We start from the raw sequence: 20,490 nt of genomic DNA, 5'->3' as shown, positions 1-20,490 counted from the left end.
TTATATATATATATATATTATATATATATATATATATATATATATATATATATATATATATATATATATATATATATTATATTTTGCAATTAAGATTTTGCAACCTCAAAATAAGTAGTGGAGATGCACCTGACATTTCCTAAGCTCGTGTTGGTTTCTATGCACGTGTCCTGATTTGTCTTGGCTTTTGTCCAGATTTTCTGCATCACTAGAAGTCTGGTCATGTGGCATTTTGAAACCTATCACATGGCATTCCAACTCTTTTTCCTTACTGTGTACAATTTTCCAAAATTGAAATTTATAAGATTTAAAATGTAGACAGGGTTTCGTCATTAAGTTAGATTTCATTTGTCAGTTACATGTCCAGAGTTTCAAATTTCGAAAAAGTCTATAGTGGTAGAAGTGGTGGTTGTAGCAACATTGGTAATGATATTAGTTGTTCTCATTGTCATATTTACATCTTTGCTGTTCTTAAAAGCAACTTTCCAGTTATGCTCTTTATACTTATGGATTGCCACAGTAAAATTAGATAGATGTAAATGAGGGGCAGTATGTTTACAATGTACATTTTAGTGAAGTTAAGTTCATGTAGCATGTGCGTTAGGAAAAATGTAGTCTATTACTATTATTAGATATGATAAAGTTGATCATGTCCTTAATTGCTTACGTTTTGAGGTTTGCTGAAAAATTCCCTCCAAAATATTGAGTCTCCCTGTATATTTTACGTTACAAATATTCCTGGAATTCCAATGAAATTTTTAAAGTGTTGACAAATCAGCCATCCCTATACAATGGTGAAAGACTTCCGACCAAACCCGGATTTTCAGCTTTTTAAAAATTAATTTTCATTTCTTTCTGATTTTTTTACCAATTTCAATCCCAGTTCCGGTTTGTGGAAGCCCCTGGGAAAAAATAAAATGAAACTGTAAAATGACTGATGACTGGATAATTTTTTCTGACTGCCCATGGTGGGCAAAGAGGCCACTCTTGCTGTGTCTTATCCCCTTTTATCCCCCATATGTTATCCCTATTCATGTTGCTCTCTGTTTTTATGTTGGATTGAGATAGATGGGTGGTTTTTCTTTTGTTTTTTTTTTTTTTTCCCTGGTCCTGGGGGGAATCCTTAACTGAGAGAGAGAGACAATCAAATGTAATAGTAATTTTTTTAGAGAGATGATATTTTTTCCCTTATAAATCATCTCTCTCTTATGTATATATATTGTTGTAAACATTTGAGTGTATCCTTAATAGTGGGATTCTTTGCTTGTGCCTTGATGGGACTGTTAGAGAATTATGGATTGCTTGTGATATCTTCTTTTCCCTATTTGAACCAGTCCCCTTCATCTTGCTTTTTCTTTGGAGCTTTTAACATCAGATCTACTTTTCATCTTATCTCTCTTTTTACTGGCAGTGAATTGACCTCAGAATATTGCAAGCACTGTAAAACCCCTATAAAAGAACAAACACGATTTCCTTGATTTCGTTTAATTTTGAACTGGAGACATTTTTTATAAGGATTTGTAGATTATTCTAGATAACATGACATTTTCTCTGGCCTGCCTTTCTCGATTTATCAAGCTTTCATTATAATCGTTGATCTTTCTGTTTTTCAGGTCTAGATCAAAAAGCCCGAGGCAGGACAAGGATGTAGTACAGGAACAGAAAAATGGTGCTGATGACATTGGGAACAGGGATGTTGACAATGACCAGGGAAATGGAAGGGAAGACAGTGACCGTGATCGTAGCAGATCTCGAAGTCGTAGTAACAGTAAAGATTGATTGTTACATTTTATATTTTTGCCTTTTTAAAAAAAATGTGTATTCACAATGGTCAATGGTTTGCATCAGTAATTAATTCATGTTATCTTTCCTGTAGCTAACAGGTTGTGATGTACATTAACTGATGTCACTCGACTTTTGTTCTCTTTTTATGATTGAAAAAATACAAGAATATCATGTAACTTCAGATTTTATTATTTAATGTACATCAGAATAAAAGCAAGGGTGTGAATGTGGTGATGATGAGAATAGTTTGATATTGGCTTCAATGTTGTCAATGCATAGTGGTTTATGTTCAATCTTGTGTTCTGTTGATGAATAAAATTTTACATTTCTGATACATTTAAGAGATCTGCTTTTTATCCTTAGGTATGTCTGTTGGTACCACTGTTATTTTGTTTTCTAATCTGACTTGAAATGAACAATTGTTCGGGTAGGGCCTTCTAACCTCCCATGGTGGGCGAAGGTTACCTTTTCCTGTCCTCTATCCCCTATACCTGTTTTCCACTTCCATGTTGCTCTTATGTCTTTGCTCTGGATTGAGGTACAGTGGAACCTCCTGATTACGACACCTCCAAATAGTGACAACCTCCTGATAACGACATTGGCCCGTGGTCCCGATTTTTTTTCTATTTAAGATCAGTAAAAAAAAACCTCCAAATCACGACGCACTTTTGATAAAACCTCCGAATAACGACATCATTTTGGCGATTTTCGGCAGTTTTCATATATATCTGATACTAAAAATAGGTTGTTCAGGCGAAGCCTTCTCAGAGGTGGAAATGCCGTGAGCTTACCTCGAACTCGGCTAAACGGGATTTTTTAAAGGCTACGCTTATTTGTACTTATTTGTACTACCACTACGAATAACGCCAGAGCTTATTTGTACTCTTACTAAAAATAGAATTTGCGTAATTACTAAAAATATATATTTTATATGGATAGTACTGCAATATACAGAAAATAGTTTGGGGGAAAAAAATGTATTACAGTTACCAGCTTGGCGTTTCTAATCCATTTTAAAAGTTGGGCAACTTGATTTAACCCTCTCCTTACCAACTATAGGAAAATCGTCACATTCGTTACGATACAACTAACAGTTTTATTATTCAAATTTCTTTTGTACATTATAAAGTTTAAAGAAAATAAACAGTGTGTTGTAGAGAATGTTTTGCTAAAGAAACTATCGCAAGAATTTTACTGCTGTTATTATGTCTGAGTGATAAGAAATATATTTTTGTGTTAGTTGGATGTGAAGTTTTGGGGAAAATCCTGAAAAAGGCTGGTAAGAAGAGTGTTAAAAGAGATGCGTTGCACAAGCTAACGCCGTGTGTAAAGCCCTTGGCCAATTAGAGAGAAGAGGCTTGTACGCACGCGGTGGTGTGTACATTTTAATCCAGATCAGCCCTATTGTGCCATTCCTCATTCATTGATTCATTGCAATTGTTGCTGCTCAAGCATACGCATCACTCGCACTCGTTCGAATCGTATTATTTTTACTATTTTAGTACTCGTATCAAGAGAAATCCCGAGGAAACAATGGCTACCAAAGGAAAGAGGAAATGTTTCTCACTCGAATTGAAAGCTGAAATAATCAACGAAGTAGACAAGGGGGGGGGGGGGGGGGGGGGGGGTGATATGTAGTCAATTTTAGTTATAAAAAATGGTTCGGTAAAAAAAAATTGAGCTTATATACAGCTTAATATCCACTATACGTGCTCAAAGCGCTTTACAACGGGTCCCTGTCCAAAAGCAACATTAACATTTAGGACAAGACATGACGCCTGTAACTGTAAGGCGATATTATCTTTTTTATTTTTTATTTTTTTATTTTATTTTTTTTTTCTCTTGTTTTTTTTGGACAGGACAACGCTCATTTTACACCTGAGTACGATGAGAGAATGCGAGTAAAGAGCCTTTTCAAAGGACTCAACTATGCGCCGAGTGAGGCTCAAACCCAGGACCTTACGATTCGAAAGCGAGTGTCATACCACAAGACCACATAGTTTTTAAAAATGTTTCGGCCAAATTGGACTAGTCCACTTTTTAGGTTGTTTCATTATTCTAGAATCCAAAAATATGAATATTGCAAGTTTTCAATGAAAAACGTGTTTTTGATGCAGTTTTATAAGGGAAGTATCCAGGTTTTATTTTCTAAAGGTCTATATTGTCAAATGTTTGGGTCTTGACAACAGCTATTCCTATCATGGCGAATATCGATGTAAAGCTTAGCTTTTTCAATCTGGCAACATCGACATCCTGACTATAAATACTATAAATATGAATTATCTGGAAGTTTAAAAGTGAACACTTCATCGCTCATCACATTATTACTATTATTACAAGTTGATTATGACGGACTTTGGTAATTCTTCACTCTATTCAAGTCACAGAATATTCAGTTTACAAGGTAAGCATACGAAATGCACATTTTAATTCATTTCTTATTTTTATATGTACCAAACCCCTAAGAATTTTCTAAAATTGTTTTGCAGCCCGATAAGCCTTGTCTTAGTCTTTTCTTGGCACTAAACTTTACTCCACACTGTGTTTAACCTAAAAAAGAATTACAGAATTTTCTTCACAACACAACACAATCGGTGGAAATTTCCTCATTTTAGTTTGTAAAGTTTTCACACATTGCTCTTGTGGACACCATAATGTCTCAGAAAGCATTTATTCATCACCGTGATTGCAACTTGTACTATAATCCAGACATTGAAGGTTGCATTATTGCAAAGTGGCTTCAACCGCTCAACACTGTTGACTGTTACTGTTATAAGGACAGCCAAACCTTTGGTAAACAGTGAGGATATATAAGCTATCCTGAGTGCATTAAGCGCAGTTGCCTGTTTACGATGAGTTGCCCTAACAAGATGCTTTTCATTAAGAAATTTCTAATCTGATCCTAATAGTTTTTTAAAACGATGGACAGCAGATGACCAGATGTAAGAGCGGAACTCTTCCTTTCCTCTTTCTTGTGAGGACAGGTTAGCTCTCCTCTCCTGTTGTGAAATTCAACGTCGATTCCTTCCATCATCCGTGTAGTCACAGCTCCTTTCTTCTCGTTCTCAACAAACCTGAGCTGGAAAAAAAAAAAAAGATAGAGATAAGATAATCACAATCTTCAACTATTTATATATATATAAAAAAGAAGGAAGCAAAAGAAAAGTCGGAAAAATAATATCCGAACTTAACATGCTATGTGGAAAAATAAATATAAAAGACACCTTATTACACTTAAAGGAGGCTGCATTTATTATTTTCCGCACCGCAATGCGATTTATGCGCCCAAATTTCAGACAATCACACTCACACGTACTGTGGAATAGAACACTTACACTGGCGAACATTCAAATCAGTCATAGTCATTCACAGTATCAGATTTATCAAACTTTCACACCTACCGCCTACAGACTATCTCAAACGTACACTTTCTCTCAGAATCATCAGAGGCCTAGTTTTCCTTTACTACTCCAAAATAAAAAAAAAATAAAAAAATTAGGCATCATTGAACTTATTGTAGTAAAGGAAAACTAGTCCTTTGAATCTTTAGTCGAAGGAAACGATCCAAGATGGAAGTTGGAAGTGACTTGGTATGACTTTAGACTTTAGATGTAAGTATGAGCAGTGATGTCACCAAGATTTTGAAAAACCGTCGTTGGTAGAGAGCAGCTTCCCTTGGTGTTTAGAGTCTAGGCTCAGGCAAAGCTGCAACATTCCTCAATTTCATACCCTTTTTTCGTTATGTTTTCGATGTTTCTTTTTACAAAAATTTGCCTAATATTACCAATTTTGGGAAATTTGCCAAAATCTGCAGATCGCCCTGATATTTAAGGCCGCAGATAATAGATTTGCTTACTGCAGGCTTCAAAGAGTATGCGTGAAAATTTTGATATGAAGTCAGGAAAGTTTTTCATCCACTGAATTGGGAAACTACTATATAGGAAAATTATTTCGGTGGTACACAAGAATACATCATCTTAGAACCAACCTCGACTATTATCAGACCTGCCAACCTTCCCAGGACGAAAAGTGTATTCTATGTCCCTAAAAAGTGTATTTTTTAAAGCAAAAAAGTGTATTTTGTCCGCACATGTGGAAAAAAAAGTACACGCTATACAAAAATTTATATAAAAGCTAACATCAAACCAGGCCTGTAAAAGTAAATGGTTGGTGAAAAAGTTGTCGGAACTTTTTAAACACACGAAAATAGACACAACAGGAGAAAAATATGGATTAATTAAAAAACACAACACAGATATGATACGTCAATTGACTAGTCAAATCATGTCACTTTCCCCTACTTATTTATAATGAGCAGGCCTGTAAATGGTTGGTGAAAAAATTGTCGGAACTTTTTGAACACGCAAAAATAGACACAAAAGGGCAAAAATATGGACACAACACAGACATGACACTGACACGTCAATAATTGACTAGTCAAATCATGTCACTTTCCCATACTTATTTATAACGAGGTCCTTATTTTATTTTATGGTACCAAAAAAATATATTTAAAAATCCCAATTATATGAGGGCCCAGGTCTGAGTTAGTTGTAAAATGAAAGGAAGAGAGCAATTCCTACCCTTTTGAAGGATGTGTATCTTCGCTCTTGTTTGTGTTAAATGTTTACGCTGATTTTTTCGTTTATTTGGATTAATCATTATCAGGGCTGAGAATGACTGGTCACAAAAAAGGAGGAAATTTTTCATCATGAAGATCATGACCCATCCATGCGACCATAACCTATAAATTTGAATTTCACTAAAATCAGGGGTGAGAATGACTGGTCACTAAAAAGTAGGACACTTTTCAGCGCTAAGATCAAGAAGCATCCATGCAAAAATAACCTATAAATTTTAATTTCATTAAAATATATTGTGATGCAATCCACAATGTATCTCGCAGCAATTTCTGACACCACTCGGAGGAATTTCAAAAACTGAAAGTGTAATTATAACATGGTGGTTGTAGTAATGGTAGTCGTAGGTATGATGATGTGATGGTGGTTGTAGTAGTTGTGGTACGGATGATGTGGTGATGGTTGTAGTAGTAGTGGTAGTCGCCACATTTCCCTTATTCACAGATTCACTAATGCCCACCTCCCATTGTTTCAAGTTGACCAGAGACGCCAACTTAAAATTTCGCTCACATAAATTTCAGAAACAATTCCGAAGAATTTCAATGCTTAAACTTAAACAGGAATTTCTGCAAACTAAATATAATCTAATGAGATCTATAATCATCCCAATACCCCTTGTTTCAAATCAAGTAAAGTTCCAAAACCAATTTCATTATGACGTATAAAATATAAAAATGAATGGCAGGGGTGGTGGTAATAATGATATGATGGTGGATGTTGTACTTGTGGCAGTAATGATAATGATGATGTATGTAGTTGTGGTGGTTGCAGAAGTGGTGGTGGTGATATTAATGTGTTGGAGGAGGTTGTAGTAGTGGTGGTAAGGATGTGGTAGTGATTGTTGTTTTAATGGTGATAGTGTTTTGATGTCGTCGTCGTGGTGGTGGTAATGATGATGATGTGGTGGAGGTGGTTGTAGTAGTAGTAGTGGTGGTCCTTCATGAAATGATGGTGTGGCGATTGTGGTGGTTGTAGTAGTAGTAGTAGTAGTAGTAGTAGTAGTAGTAGTAGTAGTAGTAGTGGCAGTGATGTGATGATGACGATGATGATGATGATGATGATGATGGTAATGATGATTCAGATGATGATGATGGTGGTGATAAGGTGTGTACTTGGAGATGAAAAGAGAGATTGATGGCTGATGTGAAAAGGATATGATCCACTTTATAGATTTAGGTTTGTCTGACAGAAGGACAGATAGAGTGTGTTTGTGTGTGTGTGTGTGTGTGTGTGAGAGAGAGAGAGAGAGAGAGAGAGAGAGAGAGAGAGAGAGAGAGAGAGAGAGAGAGAGAGAGACACACAGGGGGAGAGAAAGAGAAAGGTTAAAGTATTGAGTGAACGTTATTGTTATGTGTGTTGTGTTTTATTTGTTAATCGTAAATATTAAGTTAACGAATGTTTCATGTTGGCAATTGCCAGGAAATTAATATTTAATTGAATCATATGTGTGTGTGTGTGTGTGTGTGTGTGTGTGTGTGTGTGTGTATGTGTGTGTGTGTGTGTGTGTGTATCACTGTTAAGTATAGGGAGATGAAAAATGAAAACATATTGAGGCTTAAGAACTGGGTGCTCTTTACTGATTTGTGTGTGTATGTGTAAGAGAGAGAGAGAGAGAGAGAGAGAGAGAGAGAGAGAGAGAGAGAGAGAGAGAGAGAGAGAGAGAGAGAGAGAGAGAGAGAGAGCTCAAAGTAAATCTAGTGATGAGTACAGAACGATGATAGTGAAAAATTAATGAGGCTAAAGATCTGAGTGAACTTTATTGATTTCTATGTGAATGTGCATATGTGTCATGTGTGTGTATGACAGTTAGAGAGAGAGAGAGAGAGAGAGAGAGAGAGGGGAGAGAGAGAGAGAGAGAGAGAGAGGAGAGAGAGAGAGAGAGAGAGAGAGAGAGAGAGAGAGAGAGAGATAGATTGAAGTCAAGGTGTTTGTGATGACCTGTTATTGGTAAGTAGTGGAGGATGGACATGAAAACTAATCGGGACTAAACAAATAAGTGTGCTTTATTGATTTGTGTGTATATGAGTGTTTGTGTAAAGAAAGATAGATGGATAGAGAGTGAGAGAGTTTTGAGCTATTAGTTCGAAGGGTTTTACGGCGCTTGCTTCACTTTTACTTGTATGTCATTTCAGCACCACTTAAAAGGTAAAAATGGGGCTGTAAAAAAAATATAGATTTAAGTAAGATCAAAAGTAACGGAGAAAAGGTGAGACTAGTTTAAATAGGTGACTTCAAACTAACTACAGTAGAATTACTTTAAACCGAAATTTTGGGGACCTTCTAAACCATTTCGGTTTAAAGACATTTTGGTTTAAAGCAAGTTCCCGTTTTGCAATGTTTTTCAAGGGTAGTAACTATTTAAGGAATTTGCTCATTTAATCGTATCATGGGTTTCCCTTAAATGGAGTTGTTGAATAAATGCCATCTTCGTAACCATTAATTTTTTTTTTTATTGTTATTTTTTTTTTTTTTTGTGTGTGTTTTAAAAATATTTTTGGGGGTTTTCGTTTTCAATTCAAAATTGTTGAAAGAGTTGAGTTCGGGATGCCGTGTATTTTACATATCTCCGTCTTGATCAACTTTTTTTTCATCGACTTCACATAGTATTTTGATTTTAAACTCAAACGTGTAAGCACAGTGCTTTCTTTTAGTTTAGACATCTTAGCAAAGCTAAAATACGATCGAACGTTCTTGTGCGATAATTGATAATGAATGATGGGCAGCTACTCAGAGGTGAAGTGAAATGGAAATGAAAAGGCGTGTCAATGCTAAGCTGTCTACTACACATCTCTCTTTTGTTGAAAAGCCATTAGGTTCAAAGGCCTAATTACATAGAAACCCCCCCCCCCCCCCCCCCCCCCCCCCCCCCCCCCCCCCCCCCTCACACACACATTTAAACAAAGTGGAAATGAAATGTCATTTCAATGGTCAGTTGTCTACCCCCCCCCCCCCCCTCCTTATCGTCGTGTTGAAAATCCAGTCAGTTCCAAACTCGCGAGAACATCTCGCTTGCGTAATTCTACACCCCAACCCCCCTCTTTCCTCATTTTTCGCCTGCCAGTCACCCGCTGTCTTCCTTTTCCAGTCTGTGCGACTGTGGTGTTGGCCGAGTCCAAGTGCAGTGATTGAAGTGTTTGCCCCCCCCCCCCCCGCCCCCCTACCCATAACCCTCATCTTATACTTACGCTCTGTTTAATATCGCCGGGCATTATTACGTGTGGCCTCCTTCCCGAATTTTTGAAGAAAAATATAGAGAGAAAAAGGGAAGGTGCTCTCAAATTGTTTCGGTTTAAAGAAAGTCCTGCTTAGAAGTATTTCGGTTCATCGTAAGAATTAGTACAAAGATAATGAAGAAACTAGTACAATTTATTAAATTCTTTGCGGTTTAAGGTATTTTTCGGTTTAGCTTCTTTCGGTTTAAAGTAATTTTACTGTACATTGATAGTTTGATCTTGGAGTCCGTTTGTGGGAAACGGACACCAAGATCAAACTACTATCAATGTAGTTAGTTTAAAGTCACCTAAAAGTTTCACCAAGACACAAGCACAGAATCCTTGTGAGCGTAATACAAAATTTAGAACAACAAATCTAACGTCACACAAAAGAGAGATGATTTACGAGGACAAACACATCATCTCCCAAAAACCATGACTATACATTTAATTGCTTCCCTCCCTGCCAATGAATCTGGCCGGCCAGGAAAAGGGTCAAGCCAAGACAAAGACAGAAAGCAATTCTGATCTATGCAAGTAAAGATCCCACCAAGAAGATGATGTGATAGTGGTGCTTGCACTAGAGGTGGTACTGATTATAATGATGACAGTGATGATGTGGTTGTGGAGATGGTGTTACTGATGATAATGTGATAGTTGATTTGGAGTGTGTAACTATAACTAATGTTGCTCATAACATACTCCTTTCATATGTATCTAATCACTTCATTATCATTGTTACTCTCAGTATGTTTGGATTCACTACACCCTCTTCCTGTTCCACCCTTCGATATTAAAGTCAGTCTGCTAGCTTGACAACTCTGCGTCCAGTGTCTTATATTTCTAACTTAAGAAGCCTTATTCACATGGTGGCAGCGGTGGTGAACTAATCTTTGATTTTACAATTATGAACTACAAGTCTAGCTTGTTTGTAGCTCCATTTCGCCCGTGCCGTAAGTAAAAACTTATCTCTGAGTTCACCGTAACGAAAAGACGCCATCTTTGATACTCCCATATCGATTCTTCAAACTCGATATATCGATTCCTCGAATTCGATCTAATCAACTGTAAACAATGGCTTCTGCACCTGCATCAACCTCTTCTGCTGGTCTTCACAATGTTGCTACGGCTACCAACATTGCTCCTCCTCCCCCTCTCAATCTTTCAACTTCTCCACTGGACAATTGGAAGCTATTCAAGCAAACTTGGGAGAATTACTCCATAATAACAGACCTCAACAGCAAAGAAGAACAATTTAAAAAATCAATGTTTCTCCACTGCATTGGAAATGACGCCTTACGTCTGATAAACACCTTCACTTTCACTGATGATAACACTCTCGCACATATTATTGATACCCTTAACACTCATTTCGTGGGAGCAGTCAATGAAACGTATGAACGCTATATTTTCAACCAACGATCACAAAAAGAAGGTGAAAGCATCGATTTGTTCGTCACAGATTTGAAAATTCTTGCAAAAACTTGTAACTTCTGCAACTGCATGCATGATTCAATCCTCCGTGATAGAATTGTTTTAGGCATCAGAAACGCATCAACACGCAAAAGATTACTACAAGAGAAGAAACTTACTCTCGATAGATGTATTGACATTTGCAAGGCTAGCGAATCTAGTGAGACTCAATCAAGGGTCATAAATCTTCCTGACTCCCTACACAAACTGTCCTTCAAGTCTAACAACTCACACAAATTGAAACAACGTACCTTGCCTAATTATAAAAATCAACGACCTCCTTTCAGCAAACCACCGTCCTCAACGCCATTTCGTCCTCCAACCAGTCCTCCAACTTCTACTCAAACTCCTCGCAAATGTAAATTCTGTGCCTTAACTCACATTTTGCGCAAAGAATTATGTCCAGCCTATGGGAAAACATGTGGGCAATGTCGTCAACCTAACCATTTTCGAGTGTGTTGCCCCTCTGCAAATCGCACTCATCTGCTAGAAACAAACGCTGACAATAACTATGATTATCACAATGAAGAATATCTTCTTACCCTTGGCAATGATAAAAAAGCCGTTTTCATAAACCTCTTAATGGACACAAAAACAATTGCATTTCAAATAGATTCTGGATCCTCAGTTGACGTTATCCCTCAACGTTTCCTAAAACCCAGCGACAAAATCTCTCCTTGCCTTAAAACAGTAAAATCTTACACAAACCAACCCCTTGAAGTGTTAGGACAAATCTGTAAAACTCTCACCAACCCCAATGATTCCAAATCGTTCAAGACAACGATGCTAGTCGTGAATACTACTCTTTCTCCCATCCTTGGGAAACAAACCAGTGAAAGGATGGGAGTATTAAAAATAGATTATGAGAACTTTGAACACATTTTCTCGCTTACATCCCCTGCTGAGAAAATCATTAGTGAATTTGATGACATTTTTGAAACCAACATTGGCTGTTTGCCCAATACTGTCAAACTTACATTAAGAAATGACGTCACCCCGGTTAATTCAAAACCCGCTAGACTCCAATCGCTCTCAGAGACAAAGTAAAAATTGAACTTCAGCGTCTCACAACTCTCAATGTCATTGAACCTGTAAATACACCCACTGATTGGTGTAGCAGAATGGTCGTTGCTACAAAACGCTCCGGTGATCTACGGATATGCATAGATCCAAAACCACTAAACAACTCACTCGTCAAAGAAACATATCAACTACCAGTTCTCGATGAAATATTGCCACATTTGCAACAAGCACGTCTTTCTCGAAACTTGACGTAAAAAGCGCATTCTGGCACTGTAAACTTGATAAGGATTCCAGCTCACTGACAACTATGGCTACACCTTTTGGCCAGTATAAATGGAATCGCTTACCCTTTGGCCTATGTGTCTCCAGCGAAATTTTTCAAAAACATTTATCAAGCGCTCTATCCGACTTGCCTGGTGTCTTCTATGCCATTGATGACATTATTGTCACAGGATCTGGTTCTACTGACAATGAAGCTGCTTTGGACCATAACAAAAATCTCATCGCATTGCTCACCAGATGTAGACAAATGAATATTGCCCTAAATAAAGAAAAACTTGATCTCTGCAAAAACAAAATTTCATTTCTTGGCCACATCATTTCCACTGATGGTCTACAACCTGACCCTGAAAAAGTGAAAGCCATTCTGGAAATGTCACCCCCTGATAGTGTAAAAGGAGTACAACGACTCGTCGGTTTCATTAACTATCTGGCAAAATTTCTGCCCAATCTTTCAACAGTAATCCAACCAATTCGTCAATTACTGCAAAAGAACATTAATTTTCAGTGGGGTACTGCTCAAAAAACTGCTTTCGAAACTATCAAACGCTTGATTACGAATGCACCTGTCCTCGGTTATTTCTCCTCGCAGAAAAGCATCGTAATCCAATGTGACTCGTCTGAGCATGGTCTTGATGCTGCACTCCTCCAAAATGACCGACCAATCGCTTATGCCTCTCGCGCTCTCACAGATACAGAAAAGCGTTACTCCCAGATCGAGAAAGAAACACTTGCCATTATTTTTTCGTTAAAGAAATTCCACCAATACATCTTTGGTAAAAAGGTACTTATACACTCTGACCACAAACCCTTGAATCAATCATCAAAAAACCTCTTTCTTCAATGCCTCGCCGACTTCAAGGCATGATGCTCAGGATCCTTGAACACAACGTTGAAATTGCATATAAGAAAGGCTCCACAATGTTCCTTGCTGACACACTCTCTAGATCTCACCTATCCGATAATTCTGGTCACGAAGAATTCGAACAAATTAATTATGCAAATGAAGCTTCAGTTAGACCTGAACGGCTAATAAAATTTCAACAAGAAACTGATCTAGATCCAAACCTAGCTCTCTTAAAAACCTTCATTCAAAATGGTTGGCCAAATAATTCAGACATTCCACAACCTCTAAAAACATACTTTAACTTCAAACATGCCCTCTCAATCTCTGATGGCATCATCTTCAAAGACCATCAACTAGTTGTACCAACTACCTGCAGGAAAGAAATGAAAGAAGCACTCCATTCCTCTCATCGTGCCACTGATGCTTGTTTGAGAAGAGCTCGGGAAACCCTTTTTTGGCCGTCAATGAACTCCGAAATAAAGGACTTCATAAATAATTGCAAAGGATGTCAAATCTATGCCCAAAGAAACCCAAGAGAACCATTAATTCCTCACGAAATTGCAACTTATGCTTGGGAAAAGATTGGATTGGACATTTTTTACTTCTCCAACAAAACGTACATAGTACTTGTTGACTATCTTACTGATTTCTTTGAAATCGAGAAACTGGAAAATGAAGCATCAGATACAGTAATAAAGACTCTGAAAACTCAGTTTGCTCGCTACGGTATCCCAAATACAGTTATCTCTGACAATGGACCCTGTTTCTCTTCACAAACGTTTAAGGAATTCTCCATGGCTTATGATTTCAATCACCAGTTCAGTTCTCCGTACCATCCTCAATCAAACGGAAAAGCTGAAAACGCAGTAAAGCAAGCCAAAACTTTATTGAGAAAATCCCTTGAAACCAGATCTGATCCATTCTTAGGACTTCTTGAAGTAAGAAACACTCCTGACTCAACAACTGGTTTAAGTCCTGCCCAAAAATTCCTCTGCAGAAAACTCAGATCGGTTGTTCCATCAACACAACGTTCTCTCCAACAAAGAACCTCCAGTTACCCTACAATCATCCAACAAAAACAATCTAATGCGGAAAAACAAAAACATTATTATGATCGACAAACTAAGTCCCTCCCCACTTTCAAACCAGACACCAAAGTCTTCATTCAACCCATCAATCTTCGAGATCGTAAATGGACACCCGGTATTATTATTAAAACGATTGATCCTGTATCCCGATCATACCTGGTCAAAACACCCCATGGAACTGTTGTTCGAAACCGCACCCAACTCAGAATTAGACATATGAATATGAACGATGTTAATGAGACCATGTCTGATATTGATTACCCTTTAGGCTCAAACTCTACCACACACACTCCTCAAAACACCACTACCACCAACCACAACCCACCTCCCATTGCCTTGACTTCTTCGACCGCTCAAACCCGAACACCTACCAACCTGAGAATCTCACCATCCAAAATCCCCATTCGTACCTCTTCTCGTGGTAGAATCATTAAAACCCGATGCATTATTCCCCATAATTTTTTTTTCTCATTTCAATTTTCAGATGCTATACTATATTATATATGTACAACTAGATGTAAATGATACATCCTTTTCTCATCTTCATGATTCATATTCCATTCTAACAACATTTCTTTAACTTTAACCAATCAGTATCTACTTTAAATCTCATATATATGATTTCCTTTTGTTGTACATTCAATTTCTTAAGGTGTAAAACAGTAACCTTATTTTTTATTTCTTTTATTAAATAAGAATTATAATATTAGGTCATAATCCTGATATTCATTTCTATGGTTTGTTTCCAAGTTTCAAAATAACATTTTACTTTAATTTTAATCCTAATTTGTCTCAAGCTCAGCTACTCCTATAATGACAACTTTACCACTTATAACAGATTTTAAGTTGTAAACCATCCTATATCTAAATGTTGGTTAAAGATAATTCACTACACTATCCACTTAAATCATTGTCCCCAACTTGAACTCAATTAGATTTGTTTTAATCCTAAATTTCGTTTCATTCATTTCAAACCCAAAAGGGAAAGGATGTAACTATAACTAATGTTGCTCATAACATACTCCTTTCATATGTATCTAATCACTTCATTATCATTGTTACTCTCAGTATGTTTGGATTCACTACACCCTCTTCCTGTTCCACCCTTCGATATTAAAGTCAGTCTGCTAGCTTGACAACTCTGCGTCCAGTGTCTTATATTTCTAACTTAAGAAGCCTTATTCACAGAGTGGGGATGGTCATGATATCATGAAGGTTCAGGAGTGAGAATGAGGGGTCACGAAAATGGAGGAAATTTTTCAGCGAATAGTTCAAGACCCATCTATGCGACGATAACGTAAAAATTTGAATTTCATTAAAGTCTACTGAATGCAATCCAAAATGCGTCTCGCAATAATTTCTAACACCACTTGGAGGAATTTCAAAAGTTGAAAGTGTAATTACACTTTAGGCGGAAGATTCTCAGCCCTGGACCATGGGGAGGGAGTGGCAATGATAATGGACAAATGCCTTTGCCTATACTCTACAATGATTGCTTAGCTATGGCCTCAATTGCCTCAATACCCATTTTCTCTAGTGTGCTAGTGCTATGACAAAAGTAAAAACTAACGTGCTCACGTGCGCATGTGAGTGTTTGCGTCATATTATGGTGACATACTCGTAAGGTTCAGTGAATCTTTCACCCACTACACACTCGACTAATATGACAGCCGGTGTTGTTTCGTGATTGCGTAATGAGGACACTAAATGATGGAGATTGGGGGGAGGGGGTGGAGGGGGTTGAGAGATCCCTGTCTATCTCTTAGCCTTTGTCGTAGAGATCCAGATTGATTAGTTTATCTTATCTGGACAAGCTCAGGGACGGAGTTTATCTTAAACGTTTTGAATTACGAATGATATGGAGCAGAAAAATCGGGAATAGCTTCAGAGCTTATTTTAAGCGAAAGTTGATTTTAACGTAGTTTCAAATGGACTGCAGTGTAATTATTTGAGAGTTGCTTTCGACAGCTGTCCCGTTTCAAGTTTGTGTATCTGAGTTTAGAAGGGTTTGTTTTATGGTTACAAGGAGAGAGAGAGAGAGAGAGAGAGAGAGAGAGAGAGAGAGAGAGAGAGAGAGAGAGAGAGAGAGAGAGAACGAGAGAGGGGGAGAGAGAAAGAAGGAGAGAGAGAGGGAAGGAAAGGGATAGAAATAATGAGAGAGAGAGAGAAAGAGAGAGGAGAGAGAGAGAGAGAGAGAGAGAGAGAGAGAGAGAGAGAGAGAGAGAGAGAGAGAGAGAGAGAGAGAGAGAGGGAGAAACAGAGAGAAAAAGAGAGAGACAAGAGGGGGAGACAGAGAAAAAAAGAAAGAGTGAGAGGGGGAAGGAGAGAGGGAGAGGAGGAGACAGAGGGAGTGGGAAGGTGGGAGAAATAGAGAGAGAGAAGGAGAGAGAGAGAGGGGGAGGGAGGTAGAGAGATGGAAGGACAGAGAAAAAGAGAGAGAGAGAGGAATAGAATGACAAAAAAACGTTGTTGCATCTGATAGGGCCTTTGAATCTCCTGACATATTTTAAATTGGGCTCTCTTCTTTGTGTCCTTAAGTAAGACAGATAACTATATTCAACTCCAACTCCAGTAAATAATTTTAAACGTAATTTTTCACACAGCGCAATATTTACATACTGTGCATAAATCGCATTACAAGGGGGAGAACAAGCCGTAGCTTCAACGACACTTGGCGTATAGAGCAAATTATAACTTCTGCTTGGTGTCATGCTATTGAATTTATTCGACAACGACAACGGTGTTACTGATATGAAACTCGTGTATGGTGAGAAAGTGTTAGTGAGTTAGTTAAGACTTTTCCATAGATCAACGTGACGTAGTTGATAAAACCCCGGCCATTTATTTGCCACTTTCTCAAACTGCTCATACTTAAATTAAATAGGGTTTTAGTTTAGATACACATGACCTACCTACCGACTTAGTGGATGAGACCATGGGGAGGAGGTGGCAGGGATAATGGACAAAGACTTTGGCCTAGACTCTACTATGATTGCTTAGCTATGGCCTCGATACCCATTCTCTCTAGTGTGCTAGTGCTATAACAAAAGTAAAAACTAACGTGCTCACGTGCGCATGTGAGTGTTTGCGTCATATTATGGTGACATACTCGTAAGGTTCAGCAAATCTTTCACCCACTACACACTCGACTAATATGACAGCCGGTGTTGTTTCGTGATTGCGCAATGAGGACACTAAATGATGGAGATTGGGGGGAGGGGGTGGAGGGGGTTGAGAGACTCCCTGTCTATCTTAGCCTTTGTCGTACACATCCAGATTGATTAGTTTATCTTATCTGGACAAGCTCAGGGACGGAGTTTATCTTAACCGTTTTGAATTACCAATGATATGGAGCAGAAAAATCGGGACTAGCCTCAGAGGTTATTTTAAGCGAGAGTTGATTTTAACGTAGTTTTAACCTTTACCGCCACTCGTGGGTCTATTAGACCCACCCCAAGTACATATTCTGTCATTGTGTCTTTGAATGAGTAAATAAAAACTTGAAACTCTAGATATGCTTCCTTCAACCATTTTTTGTTATGTGGATTGAGTTGTTTTTTTTAATTTTCATGGAAATTGTATTTTATATGAATTTTTTTCACAACCCTATAAAATTCTTTAGCGCGGCCACTCGCGGGGTCTGTTAGACCCGGTAACGCACAAAGAGAGTTTTATTCCTCATGCCCCATTCGCCACTCGCGTGGTCTTTCAGACCCGCCGACAAGCAAAGAGAGGAATACGTTCGCCACCCGCGTGCCCGACGTGTCACTTACTAACGTATCAACTATGGTTGCCAATTTGGCATTCTTTTTGCCAAAAGCAAAATTTATAGATATTTTGTATAAGTCTATTGGAATAGTGGCAAGGAGAATGTCTTAATAGATTACTATTTACACAGATGTTTCTGTATTTACAATACAACAGAGTGATCAACGCAATACTAAATTATAGTGCACTTTCTGACTTTGGTATCAATTGGTTGTAATGGGTTATTTTTGAAAGTCGATTTTGGCATGATTCCACAAAATAATCTTGTTGTGTCCTAAAAGAATGCGCCGAGTCATGACCTGACCTAGCCGTGTGTAGTCTATGTCATGTGTACTCATGACCTTTTCTACTCGTTTTGCCCGCGACAGTTTACAAATATTATTTCTTCTGCTTTTACAAAATATCGATATATTTCTACAACTACAATTGCCAGTTTTGTATTTTGCCTATTGAGGTGAGTAATTAGTATAAATTCATCATTAGCTGTATAAACTAGTACAATATGGTTATGACGTAACCCAAACTAGTCCTATTACTTAGCAGCCAGTTCATGTGCATAGCTGAAGTTGGTAAGGACATAGCAGGTTTTACACGTTGGTTCTTTTCAGGAGACACGGACACAGAGTGTGTTGTAAAAAGAAATAAAGATGATAATAGATTAGCTAGCCTCTATGATTTTTGCTGATAGTGAACAGATCCAATAATCCTGGGTTTCAGTGTGAGTCAGATTATTTCTAGTTATTTCCACACAATCTCTCCATGTTGGCTTCTATCAACAGTAATGGGTGGTGGGGTCCCTTCATACGGTACAAGCCATCGTCATGCTTGTGATACCAAATGCTATCAGTCCATTTAACGTTACTAAACCGGGATAGACTCTGTATCATAGTTATTTATCATTCAATGGACTCAATAACTAAAGTAAATTACGTTTCTCGTTTTAACAGTGAAATGGCGGACAGAAATATATGGGAACAACTCCTGTCTGTTGAGCCGGAGAACAGCTCTGAAGAGGAATCTTCATCTGAAGAAGATTTATTTCAGAATCAGTTTGACGTTGAGGATGGTGAAATGGACGAAGCAGTTGGTGGGGATGATGATGATGATGAGGATGATAATGACTTGCAGACTGCCAGCTATACCGAGCTATTGCCTGTGGTTGCAACCAACACCGAGCTGTTGCCCGTGGTTGCCAACGACATCGCTTCAGATGCTGGCTGCTACAAGTCATGGATGGTAGATTGGAGTAAGACCAAACCTGCAGCTACCAAAACGCCAGCCCGCAATATTTTGAGGTTACCTCATGACCGCACTCCCGCAACAGGACATGTGGAGACACCAGAGAGCGCCTTTCTGCTGTTTTTCACGGCGTTCATGATCGACGAGTGCGTAAAATACACAAATATTGAAAGGAGGAGGGTGAAAGGCATGAAATGGACAGTCTGCACAAGGGATGAGATCTCTGCCCTTATTGGGTGCTTGCTGTATGCAGGCTCCAGGAAGGAAAACATGACAGATATAAAGATGATGTTCGATGTTTTGGATGGACTGCAAATTTTACGGGCTTGTTTCTCTCGGAACCGTTTTTCGTCTCTTTTGACTTACATGCGGTTTGACGAGAAGCCAACGAAGAGCCAGGGATCTGTTTGCTCCAATCAGGGACATTTGGAACAAGTTCCAGATTGCCCTTCAGATGCACTATGCGCCGGGAGAAGCCCTCACAGTAGACGAGCAACTTGTCAATTTCCGTGGTCGTTGTGCCTTTCTGCAGTATATCCCATCGAAGCCTGACAAGTATGGCATCAAAATATTTTGGGTGTGTGATGCCGCCAACGCCTTTCCGTGCTACGGCATACCATATCTTGGAAAGGGAACACAGCCCAAAACAGCCAGCAGTGTTGGAGCATCTACTGTTCTAAACCTGGTCCAGCGCTATTTTCAGTCTGGAAGGAACGTCACTTGTGAGAATTACTTCACAGACTTCGAGCTGTCCCAAAAACTGCTGCGCCAAAAGCTAACTCTTGTGGGGACAGTAAGGAGGAACAAGACGTTTTTGCCTCAGATATTTAAGGACAAAAAGCATCTCTCCCTTCACCAATCCATGTTAGCATTCAAGGACAGCACCACACTGGTGAGCTACCAGACCAAACGGAACATGAATGTAAACCTCCTCAGCACTAGGCGGACGTGACGTCAGACTGTGGAATCCTATTTAGATTTCCGTTACAACACAATGAGCCCATAAGGAATTGGGTTATCAAACCTGCAGATGATGCTGTGCGTTTATTTATTTTTTTAAACTCGCAACATCACCAGCCGAATATAACGTACCAACACACAAATTATTATCAAATTAATATCATCATCATCATCAT

The 20,490-nt window shown here is 38.4% G+C and overlaps 2 protein-coding genes and 2 long non-coding RNA genes across 4 annotated transcripts in view; 3 read left to right on the top strand and 1 right to left on the bottom strand.

Moving 5' to 3' along the window:
- LOC144978554 (uncharacterized) overlaps window positions 1-2,121 on the top strand; it is a 42,510-nt gene extending 40,389 nt beyond the window's left edge. The window contains exon 6 of the mRNA XM_078924767.1: window positions 1,614-2,121. Within this exon, the coding sequence (XP_078780893.1) occupies window positions 1,614-1,779 (166 nt within the window). The 3' untranslated portion in view covers window positions 1,780-2,121. The remainder of the gene's footprint in view (window positions 1-1,613) is intronic.
- The window catches only part of LOC144978555 (uncharacterized), a 69,289-nt gene that overhangs the window by 38,795 nt on the left and 10,004 nt on the right, over window positions 1-20,490 (top strand). The window lies entirely within an intron of this gene.
- LOC144978556 (uncharacterized) lies at window positions 3,416-10,465 on the bottom strand. The gene is made up of 2 exons (XR_013646533.1): window positions 10,340-10,465; window positions 3,416-4,864 (listed from the first exon to the last, which is right to left on the bottom strand). It is a non-coding gene; the product is annotated as an uncharacterized LOC144978556 (long non-coding RNA).
- Window positions 10,712-12,157, top strand: LOC144978983 (uncharacterized). The gene has a single exon (XM_078925601.1). The coding sequence runs from the start codon at window positions 10,712-10,714 to the stop codon at window positions 12,155-12,157; it is 1,446 nt and encodes a 481-aa protein (XP_078781727.1).

Source organism: Berghia stephanieae, chromosome 8 (genome assembly GCF_034508935.2).
Source record: "Berghia stephanieae isolate SIO BIC M18660-M18661 chromosome 8, UCSD_Bste_1.3, whole genome shotgun sequence".
In the NCBI taxonomy this organism is placed as follows: Eukaryota; Metazoa; Mollusca; class Gastropoda; order Nudibranchia; family Aeolidiidae; genus Berghia; species Berghia stephanieae.
The sequence above is the reverse complement of the archived record's forward strand: the minus strand, read 5'-3'. Positions and strand labels throughout refer to the sequence as shown.

What these genes read in the sequence shown, in the direction of transcription:
- LOC144978983 (XM_078925601.1), top strand. Translation starts at nt 10,712, where the DNA reads ATGGCTTCTGCACCTGCATCAACCTCTTCTGCTGGTCTTCACAATGTT.